We start from the raw sequence: 12093 nt of genomic DNA on the forward strand, positions 1-12093 counted from the left end.
CACCTACATATGACCGCCGAGCCCGGAGTCAAGGTGAAAGCAAGTATTCGCGTTTAAATAGTAGCAGCCATGGCGGGAAACCAGGAAGAGTCTGCCCCTGCCGGTATGCGCACGCATCCGTGCTATAGACATGGAAAACGGACTGTATCGCTAGTCCTAGAGTGAAAAGAAGGACTAAGTCTCAATTAGCCTTCGTTCAAAACTTTATCGACAACCTCGATTAAGCGCAGACAAAACCCAAAGTTGGATTAAAAATGATCCGGAAATAATCAGAAGTGTCCCCGCATCCCAGGTCAAAGCAGTAAGTAACGTCCCTACTCAGGCCAGAATTAAATACCCTCTTGCTGACAAAATAGTCGATATAGGAAAAATCGGGTAGTGAGGTAAAGTGAATAGGGACTATTCAAGCTTTTCTGGGAAATAGTACTGGGGCAATAGGATCCAGACATCCAGACACCATTATTTAGTTCGTCTCAAAACAGATCCCCAAGGGATCATATCATTGAGTCCCCGGAGGTGTGTCGATAGGCGGTAAACCCACCGCTGTTCTTTTTCAAACAGTATGGAGGATTTAGATTGCTCTATGATGGTCCAGTGTAGATCATCCGCAGTGTGTTGGAATCGCAAGAAATGTTCCGTTAATTTCGTCATGCTTTTTCTGCACCGAATGTTGCTTCGATGCTCCCCAATGCGTAACTTGACCTTGCGTGTGGTCATGCCCACATATTTCAAATCACAAGGGCATGTGATTAAATAGACCACATCGGTCGTGTTACAGTTGGTGTGACTACGTTGAGTCCACACCTTGCCCGTTTCCAGTAGTAGGGTTTTTGTAGGTGACGTGAGGTGACACACACTGCATGACCCACAGGGATAGTGGCCATATACAGGTGGTAACCCCCAAGTGTCAAGAACGGAGGAAACAGTAGGTTTTCTTGGGGTCCTCGGTCTTGTATGAACAAGAGAGTCTTTAATGCTTGTGGCTTTCTTATATGCAAAAAGGGGTCTTTCCCAATTCTTGTTGTTGCTCGTCAGAATCCTCCAATGCTTTTTAACTGATTTTGCAACAGCATTGGATGCAACGTTGTAAGTAGTTACACACGTTAGCGGTGGATCCGTGGATTCTTTATGGAAGTTTTGCAAGAGGACCTCTCTGGGTTGATTTCTGGCTCGTTTGTAGCTTTTCGTTAGAATTTTATCAGGATAGCCCCTCTGTTTGAGTTTTTGTGTCAGATCACTGGCCTGTTTACGGAAGTCCTCCACCTTACTACAGTTCCGCCTGATGCGGAGATACTGTCCATAGGGGAGATTTTCCCGGAGTGGTCGAGGGTGAAAACTGGAGAAAGCCAGGAGGTTGTTTTTGGCTGTCGGTTTATGGTAAGTTTTAGTTACCAAAATCCCATCCATTTTAGTAACTACCACGTCCAGAAAAATCATCTCATCTTTATGGAAAGAGTTGGTAAATAACAGATGAGGATCGCAGGTGTTTATCCATAATAGAAAATCATGAAGAATATTTTCAGGGCCCTGCCAGATGATGAAAATATCATCAATATATCTTTTCCAAAAGGAAAGATAAGAAGAAAAAGGATTTTGTGGGCTTAGAATGAATTTACGTTCGAAGTCAAAAACAAAGTCCTGCCACACTAGGCGCAAAAGTGCTGCCCATCGAAGTACCAGTTGACTGGAGGTACAGTGTTCCTTGATATTCAAAAAAATTCTTCTTGAGGGCCAAAGTGGCGCAGTCGATGATAAAGCCTTTGGGTGTTTGAAACGGCCAGTCAACGGAGTCAAGAGCTTCCCCAATAACCTGGATGGTGTTGTCTTGAGGGATGCTCGTATAGAGACTCTCGATATCCAGAGAGACTAGTATAGTATTGTCAGGGTCTATCCTTAGCTCCTGTAATGCTGCCAGAAAACTCTTAGTATCTTTTAGGTAAGTTGGTGTGTCCTGTATTATAGGTTTTAGAAAGAAGTCGCAAAAGATCGACAGAGGCTCTAAAAGAGAGCCAATGCCCGATACAATTGGACGGCCCGGAGGAGGTGACTTATTTTTATGGATTTTCGGCAAAGTATAAAAATATGGAATAATGCCTTTTCCTTTTGTCAAAAAATCCGCCTCTTGCTTGCTTATAAAACCACTTGACTCAGCATGTTCAACAAGACTACATATAGTGATTTTCAAAGTCACAGAGGGATCGGTAGTTAAAGGGATGTAGTTCTTAGCATCGTTAAGCAAACGTCTGCATTCAAGGTCGTAGTCAGCTGCATTCTGAATTACAATCCCTCCACCCTTGTCCGCGGGTTTTATTACAATGGCAGAGTTATTTTGCAGCGATTGAAGAGCCTGGAACTCCTGGGCATTCATGTTTTTATATGCTCCTTGATCCTGAAAGGCTTCAACATCGTTGATTACTGCTTGTTCGAATGCAATAATTTCTGCTGGGACCATATGGGGGGGGGAGGTGTAAATGTGGACTTCAAGCGTAAGGCAGTGTCACTGGGATGATCTACACGGACATCAGATTGAGTCTTTTCAAAAAAAGATTTCAATTTTAATTTTCTGAAAAATTCAGAGAGTTCACATTGTAAGCGAAAGCGGTCAAAGCGTGCCGATGGCACAAAACCTAGTCCTCTCTCGAGTACTTTGCTCTCTGTCTCTGTCAATGTGACTGAGGAAAGGTTGAACACTAGACTCTCTGGTTGCTGGTTCCCGCCTTGCTCCGTGTATTGTTCCCCATCCCTTCTTCCTGTTCCCAGTGTACTTGACTAGACTCTTCCTGGTTTCCCGCCATGGCTGCTACTATTTAAACGCGAATACTTGCTTTCACCTTGACTCCGGGCTCGGCGGTCATATGTAGGTGAATTTGCCTGGCGGAGGACTTGGACGATGTAAGTACCGCTGTGAAACGATCTATGGTCTCCTTCGAAACGGTACTGTGATATTTAATGGGTTAACGGACTATTGGAGTTTGACATGTACCCCTTTGTCTATCTCTACAACAGTTGTTCTGTAGTCCCGCCACCCGTTCGTTTGCCCAAGGAGCACTTCCTCGTCTTCATTTACGTAAGCCCCATTTAAAACAATTTTATTGTTGTTTTGATTCCGTCTTTCCAAATTATGCCGAAATAATGGGGATTATCCATTGCCCCTTCCAAACGACATACATTTGCATGTGCCAAAATTTTAAAAGAGATCACCGCATAGTCAATAAGTAATTTTTACATACCCAGACCCTTGAGCGAATTGCTCAAATGTTTGTTTGCTCCTAATTGGTTGCAGACTTGTCTGGATGATCTAAAAGAAACTGAGTTCTTGTCCGCACGGACTGCCCCGTGTTATAGTATGAGCCATGTAAACACATAGGGACAATATGAATGAGTGTTTGTCTGATACTTGATCTTGTTTTCTGATATACACAGTATACTTAATATCTGTATGTGGATTCTAATGTACATACATTTTTTACAGATAGACGAGGTTGCCCTCGAATTAGCGGAAGACCCCTGATGTAACCGTGAGTGTATCGGTTCAATCACACCTGAGGTTTGGATAAGCCTTAGCGCGCTTATACCGCCAAGGTGTTTTTTCTCATGATTAGGTCCTGATGAAAGCTTGGTGAAACACAATAATAAGCTGAAACATGTTGACCATTTGATCATAAGCAGGATTGACCTGACCAATTTAAAGTTCAGGAATTGATATCCACCACCTTTTTAATTTGTTCATATGACGCCATCATTAAAATTTTCTGGCAGACGCCATATGACTTTTAACTCACTCTTGATTTATCACACACTACACTTTCTAATCTGAACACAGCTGCTCCGCTATACTAAAGGCGTCGAAGCACACCAGAGGCGCACAAGGCACCACTGGCAAAACCCCATGATGAAGCATGTCACCAACTATGTTGGTGAGTGAGGGTTTTATTTTAATATCAGATTGATTTTGTCTCACTAACACTCAGAGCTTTATTTTAGAGTCCAACCAGCTGGTTGTACCTCTTTCTATATACACTCTTACGTTGCTTTTTGTACTTAAATTCGGGGAATAAGAGTGTAACTCTACCCTCTCTCTCTTGTTGTTGCTAATTGAAATGTAATGTTAAACATGCTCTTACAGAAATAAAGCCCCAAACGTTATTTTCCCTGTAGCTAGGCTGTCTGTTTCATGGGAAACACTGGGATGCAATATTCAATTTAATAATGTTATCTTTAGTTGGAAATACCTACAAATTTCATTCTTGGACTCTTTGTAATATCTATTAAAAGTCCCATTTACTGATAAAGTTGGATTATTAATAAATATTGAGGTGAAGGTACTTTAAGAAAGTTACCTTCTCCCTGCCTAAAGGCTATGGAGGCTAACGTGCATTAGCCTTCTGCTGCACTCCTCCGAACACTTAGCCTTGAATGAGTTGGGGAAATGGCTCCCTGCGCATGAGACAAATGTTATGATGTGCAGAGGTGTTCCTGTTCCTATGGCAGGATGACAATTTGGGCTGTGCCCAGGAACTTGATTAACTTTATAGGCAGCCTAGCCTGTCACAAGCAAATGTTAGTTGGCAGAACAGCAGGGGCCTTATTTGTCCCCCCAGCCTGACAGCCTACAATCACAGTGAAGGGGAGCTGCCCTCAGAACTGATTAAGAGTGACAACAGAGGAGGGATTGCGCATTTCACTGATCACAAGCCCAGAGTGGGCAAATAAGCACTGCACATGGGAAGAAATGTTCTCCCATCTTAGATTTAGATGAAGTAGAACTATTGGGTTGTTTGCTGTAGGTCAAAAAGTGGGTAAGGTTAATCCTAGAGCGATTGTCCTATTGGTTAGGGAGGGGTCAGGAGTCACCCCCACCTTCAGACTGGTGCCAGGCGTAAATGGGGCAAACACTCAACCTTCCTAAAAACACTACTCGACCTGTGGACAATCAGAAGAGGAATGAACCTGCTGTCTGAGTCCTGAGACAAGTCTAGAGGACTGGACCTGCTCTCCCTTCCGTACCAAGGGCAAAGAGGTGGATTCCAAAAGTTATAGGCTTGACATCCTGTGCAAGCTACAGGGACACAGTAAGCTACAAGATGCCTTTCCTACAGCTGACCAGAATCAATTGGACCCACGTGGACTCTGCTTGTGGGGCTTCTACTGACTGGAGTGAGTCTTGAGCACCAAGTGCTATTCCTGATGCCCTGGAACCCAAGAGTGTGTCAAAGCGTACTCCTCCTAACATCTCCTGAAACCTGGGACTTAGAATGTTCTCGGTTTTAAAGATCTCTGAAGGACTGGCACCAATGTGCCCTGCCAATCTGATGAAGGTGCGTTGCCACCGAGCTGTAGATTCAGGTTGCTCAGGTGTGGAGCTTTTCTGCAGTAGCAAACCTTATTCAGCAGAACCTTGTGGAGAAAGCATCGAGCCTCGTGGAGCCCTGATCAGCAAAAGACAGCAGCCTTGTTCTGCTCAATAAATCTTAGCTTGAAAAAAGTGACTACATCTGAACGTAGAAATCTTCACTGGGCTCAGGGAATGAAAGTATCCACTTAGCAAGGAGCATTCTATGTGTGTGAAATTTAAATTTCTCCAGCTAGGGGTTCTCTCATCAGCAGTCGAGGGCTTCACAGGGACCTTGTTCAATGGCTATCCAACATTGTGGAGCCCTCTAATGTCAGAGCCTGGTACCTTGCCCCACTGAGGATTTTAGACTTCCATTTCAGAGACCAGGTTCGAAGGTAAACCTTCCAACTGTGTAAAACCTGGTTTCTGTATCTGAACCACGCTCCATCGCAGTAGCCTTAACTCACGAGTAGGTACCGGTCCAGTGTAACCAGTTGACCATGGTTGGTGCTTAGTGCTTTTTGGCACAATTTTGAACTTTAAACATTCATATGTACAGTTTGTCCTATTGGATTTTTGTTTTCTTGCCATTTTATTTATTACAATTTTACTCTATTTTGCTAAACTGGTTTTGGATTTTGTGCGTGTGTGGTGTTTTGACATTAACCCCTTCAGTGCCACGCCCTTTCCCAGTCCTGTGCCGGGCTTTGCATTAGTGGGTGGGGTTCATGACGAGATAGTCTCGTCATGGGCACAGCGCAACCGTGCTCCATGACGAGATCATCTCGTCATGGGCACAGAAGAGGTTATTACTGTTTGAGTACACAATAAATACTTTGCACATTGATTCGAAGTTAAAATTGCCTGCTGTGTGCTTTAGCTACCAGGGGGTGGAGATCAGGTTAATTTAGTGACTTTAGTGATTCTCCCCGACAAGGATTGTGGTTATTACTTGACGCAGGTTGTTACGATCCCCTCAAAGAATAATCCAAATCCTTTCACCTAATATAAAAACATTTTCCATGTATTACTCTTGTATACTCTCAACTAACAGACCTGCTTTTCGCAAACGTCACATCATGTAAACAAATCAGAAGCATAACTGGAGTTAAAAGATGATGTGCAGAGAGAAGATTTAGGCATCTAAAATAATGCGTTGCTAAATTATTAAAATAAAAATGATATTCGCCGTAGATGTAGATTTATTAAAAATACATATACATATTCACTGAAAAAACCATAGGTTTCACACACGTTATAGTTAGGAATTAGCATGTAAAAAACCTTAGAAATTCACTGAAAAAACCATAGGTTTCACACATCTTATAGTTAGCTGGACATTTCACTCGTACAAAACCATTGAAATTCCCCCGTTATAGTTAGTTCAGCTAACTATAACTCGCGCGACCGCAATCCACTGCTGATGACGTCACATATTACATCACTCATGACATCACTGATGACATCATCCTTGTGTAAGAGTGACAGACCTCCTCTTATCCTAATATAAACTTTGATACACACATTGAAAAATAAAGTTTTGAAAACTATAGAGACACCAATACCAGTTAGAACAACCTATTCAGTAATTCCAAAATCTACATACGCATCCACTCATTCATCAACACTTCTATATAGTCACTCATACATGTACTCAGTCATCATATGTACTCCTACACCTATACATCCTGTTACACACCTACACTCATACATAGAGTTACTCAAACACATAGTCACACATGCAAATAAACATCCATTTACTTGCATATACAGCTATACACACACCACTACACTTACTTCTACATAAACGTACACATACTTACACTATAAAACAATCACTTATAGAAACACATACTTATTTATACAGGAACTCTTCCAATCTCTCACTCTCATATATCCTCACTTATATACATCAATACTCACATATACTAGTTTAAAACATATGGACTTACTCATAAAGACACTATTGAGAAAGTCATTCACTCTCTTACTCACCCATACACACACTCATCCACCCATACTGTCCTGCTCACATACGGTCTTCAAAACACATACAGTGAGTCACTCATTCATGCATCTATACGCTAAGTAACATCCCCCACTGAACCATACAGACACTCATACTGATACTCTAAAAACAAACTAATAACCCATATACACACTCATGTAGCTACTTACCAATACATGCAGCCACTTATACACAAAGTGAGACACTGATACAGATATTTAAATATTTAAACATTACTCACCAATACTTGTATTCACTAAGATACTGTTAATAAGTCAGTTATACAATTAATTTTACAAAACAAACCATCCATTTAGACACTTTATTTACCCATTTATTCTTCCATTAACCTTTAGATATACATGTATAAAAAATAATTATATTTCAGAAAGACACATATTCACTGGATGATGTCATCATTTGTGGAGTGGTCTTATCAAGAGGAGATCCTAAAAAAAAATACAAAGAGTATTTTTTTTAGGATCTCCTCTTGATAAGACCACTCCACAAATAGTGCAGGTGACTTTAGGAGCATTCACCTTCTTCTGGCCCTCTGGAAAAGTAAAATATTTCCAAATAAATGAGTCTTTTTGGTTCCTCTGTCTTGGTGGCACAAAGCTCTCCTCCTCACTCCCAGAAGATGACTGCTGCTCTGCCATTTTCAAGTACTGGAGTACTGGAAAAGCGGCTCATTTTATTCACGGCATGCGCGCACCCCTAGCCGCCATTTTGAGTTTTAGAGGCAGAAGAGAGTTAAAAACACAAGTGGAGAACGTGAAAAGGGGGCAGGGTAGAGAGTTCCTGACCCCCTAGGCCTTCTCAGGGGGACCAAGAAAGACCCCTTAGGTCCCAAAAAAAAAACCAACAAATTTTAATAAATACCGCGGAGTGCACGCACGGTGCGCGCACGGCGGCAATAAATTCATAAAAAAAATAGAATTAAAAATCAAATTTAAGTGTTTAGATGTTGGTTGGCTCTAAAAAGAGCCGTTGTGTTCATCGAGTGTTTTTATATATAGGTACTTAATACATCACTGACAAAGCTGAACCAAAACAGAATGAATACATATTCAAGTAAAAACATATTTCTATTTGGCAAATTTTCAAAATGTAATGCAAGTTAATTTGACATTGTTCTACTCATTTCAAAAATCGTTGTTCCTTAAACTACTGTTGTGAAAACTTTCATTCAGCTTAGTAAGAAAGGAAACCAACTTCAGACATTGTTAAAGGACCTTGTAAACTGAAGGATCAGTCGAGCAAAAACGAAAAAAATAAAACAGTTCTACTCGCAAGTTGTATGTAAAGCAGCTACATCATGACAAAAAATTCATCACACTGTTTACAACCTCACATATTCCCAGTTGCGGCATAGAATTGTCTTTTTAAATACCTAACAGGAAGGAAAACTTATAACACAAATCCTGGCCAAGGAGCAAATCTGCTCATCTGTTCTTCCAAGTACCCGAGAGAAGGCAATGCTAGGCACTGCTGGAATTCCCATGGTGCAGTTGTGATTTGACTGGTGTTTCCACTTCCTGGGATTTGGAGCGCCTATGAGCTCTCCACAGCATTCTTTTAATAAGCATTTGTAATGCGCAAGAATATCAGAGGAATAGCAACCTAAATTGACCCTCTAACGCAAGGAAAAGAAAATTAGAAAAAGGGAGGTGCTACCACCAGTTAAAAAATGATGGGCTCTACAGTTGCCCTGTCTCGTCAACCACGCATCTTGCAATCAGGTAACACATATGGTCACTCCTTTGGCAAGCTTCTATAAAGGACATGGATTCAGACATCTAAATAGCAGAATAGCTGCATCTAAACAGTCTTATATTTCGGAGCACAAGGGCTGAATCCTCCCCCAATATCTAACTTAAGAGCACTTTTTTTTTTTTTTAATTCGATTCAGGGCACAAGAGCATGGATATATGACTGTACACTCATTGAACTGCTATGCACCCAACATACGAGGCTGGCACTGGCCAACAAATAGAAACAGATATTTTGAAAAACAATTTTTTGTAGGTCATCTCTAATATCTCTCACTGCCTTTACCCAAAAATAAGCAACTGATAGCAAATATTCTGAAAATCTAGTGTTTACAGCTTTAAAAAAAAGTATTTTTTGACCTAGAAATGATTATTTTGAATAAGAGGGAAAGAATAACCGGTTTAAAAAGAAAGCTGCAGATTAACCAAACACATTTCATTGGGAGTGGCAATTAACTCTTCATACTTTTCTGACTTTTCGGAAAGGCTCCATTAAGATTAACATTGAGGAGAGGAATTGAAATCACTTGGAGGAGGAGGAGGTGGTGGTGGTGGTGGTGGAGGCGACAAAAGCATTGATGAAAATGGAGGACTCTGCAAATGTGAGGAATGATGTGGAGATAGTGGTGGAGGCATTGATGAGAAATATTGTGGCATGGATGAATATGAAGGGTTATATGAGTGGGAAGTGGAAGTAGATGGATGCGGTGGGGTTGATGGAGGGGGCAGTGATGGGAACTGATGTGTATGTAAAAGTTGATGAGTTGGTGGAGGAATTGTTGAGAATTGGTGGCTATGGGATTGATAAGGGCTTTCTGTTGCAGACATTGGGGCTAAAGGTGGTGGAGGGGGTGGTGGTGGAGGCACGGAGTACGGTTGGTTATAATAATGTGGCATGTTATGCTGTGGCCAACTCATGTTTGTATTTATAGGTGGGGGCGAACTTTGCCACATTGTTTCACAGGCTGAGTAATACACCTGGTTCCGTAAAGTATTTTGTTCTTGCTTTACAGTAAATCCTTGCCGATAATGTGGTGGGCACATATTGGGTCTCTGGTTCCACTTGTTTGAAGGAAAATCTCTTGAACATGCCAGTTTCGGATTGCTGTATTGGTGTGAGGGATATGAACTGCTATGCTGTCTAGATTCATTGTGTGCTTTATTAGCAAACTTCTTCTGTGAGAAACCAGGACTGTTGCGTAGCACTTGTGAAGAAGGGCACTGTTGAGGATTTTGCTTTTCATTCACTTCAGAATTGCCTGTTTGAAAGAGAAAACATAACTTAGAAGAGAAATAAAAAAAACAAAAATATGCATTCATGTTCCTAAAATGTATCTACAACTAAGTCAAGAGCTTTTTTACATTATGAGCATTTTCATATTTTGACACAAATGTAATTACAAACGAAAAGCGTAATCTGAAACTGGCTTCACTCGTTTACGATACAAGGTTTTCAAATATTATAATTAGTTAAGGGTGAGAACACAGTAAAATGTTTATGATCTGGGCATATCTGCTTAATCGGGTCTTCCTTTTCAACATGATGATACTTTATGAAACAACGACAATGTCAGTATTCAATTCACGATTGTGGGTTGGTTACTGAAATTTGGTTACTCTTTTTACTTATTGTATGTGGAAAAATAATGAAAATTGTTTATCATTTTACAAATAAATAAAATTAGGCAAATACAACTTGGCTTTCTTGGCAAAAATATTGTTAAATTAAATTATCCTTGCATATATATATATATTCTATGCAACTTTACGAGAAATTTATTGGGGAGGGTCTAGACAACATCTTTTGTGGCTTTTAACAGACCAAAACGTTCCTCAGGGTACCTTCAATTTACTGGCAAAATTGCCGAAAACATTTAAAAAAAACACATACCCACAGCATGAAGTTGGGAACATCTGACATGAGACAACAAATTATGGAAACAACCCAAGTGAGAGAACAAATTAAAGATCATAACATCGACTTGTTAGGTCGCAGAAACCATTCAGTTTCTCATAAGACAAAGATATATATATATATATTCACTGAAAAAACCATAGGTTTCAGGGGCGTTCTAGTTAGCTGGACTTTTCACTCGTACAAAACCATTGAAATTCCCCCCGTTATACTTAACTATAACTTGCGCGCCCGCAATGCACTGCTGATGACGTCACATATTACATCACTCATGACATGGTCAGTGACATCACTCATGACATCACATGCTAATTTCTAACTATGCGTACAGAGCTAGGACATGTGAAGAAAGAAGAAAAAACGCACAGAAAGAAAAAAAAGAAATGCAGAAAGAAGCAACAGAAGTCCTCAAAGACCCAGAAAAGTGCAGGAAGAAGGATAACGTGCAGAAAGAACAAACAGAAGAGCAGAAAGAAGACTTGTTGCAAAATCATCCTGTACCCTCAACTTTTTCAGATGGATACTGGTGGTAACTAAGTCTGACTAACCAGTCCTAGAGCCAGTGCTATGTTAAGACACTCAGAATACAGTGAAAACACCTACATACACTAGGGAACACTATGCGTTGGGGTCCCCCTGTGATCAGCATGACCTCCTCTGGAAGCCCCTAGTATATAATAGGGCAGGGGATTAAAACTACCTCTTAAAACACGCCACAGGGCGTGTTTGCACACGTCACCTCAGGCCCCGTCCCCTCCCTTCCCCACCGTGTAAACACGCCCTGTGGCCGTTTATTAAGTTGGGAGATTAAGTCCCCTTGAATCCGGAGGATCCCTAGGGGCAAAATAGCCCACTAGGTACGTCCAGTAAGCGCCATTGCAGAGAGGTGTAAAAAGGGGCACGGCCTGCACCACCTCTGCAACGCAGAGCAGTGGCGCTTACTGGAAACACCTGGTGGGCTAGTTGGCCACCAGGGTCCCTCAGGATTGAAAGGGAATTATTTCCCCAACTTAAAACGCGACACAGGGCGTGTTTGCACACGTCACCTCAGGCCCCGTCGGTA

General features: G+C 41.3%; 1 protein-coding gene across 2 annotated transcripts in view; it reads right to left on the reverse strand.

Moving 5' to 3' along the window:
* Positions 1–8412: 8412 nt before the first annotated feature.
* The window catches only part of NAF1 (nuclear assembly factor 1 ribonucleoprotein), a 127181-nt gene continuing 123500 nt past the window's right edge, over positions 8413–12093 (reverse strand). For both annotated transcript variants that reach the window (XM_085641773.1, XM_085641772.1), the window contains exon 9: positions 8413–10374. In XM_085641773.1, coding sequence (XP_085497899.1) covers positions 9614–10374 — 761 coding nt within the window. In that variant the 3' untranslated portion in view covers positions 8413–9613. The remainder of the gene's footprint in view (positions 10375–12093) is intronic.

Source organism: Triturus cristatus, chromosome 2_2 (assembly GCF_964204655.1).
Source record: "Triturus cristatus chromosome 2_2, aTriCri1.1, whole genome shotgun sequence".
Classification (NCBI taxonomy): domain Eukaryota; kingdom Metazoa; phylum Chordata; class Amphibia; order Caudata; family Salamandridae; genus Triturus; species Triturus cristatus.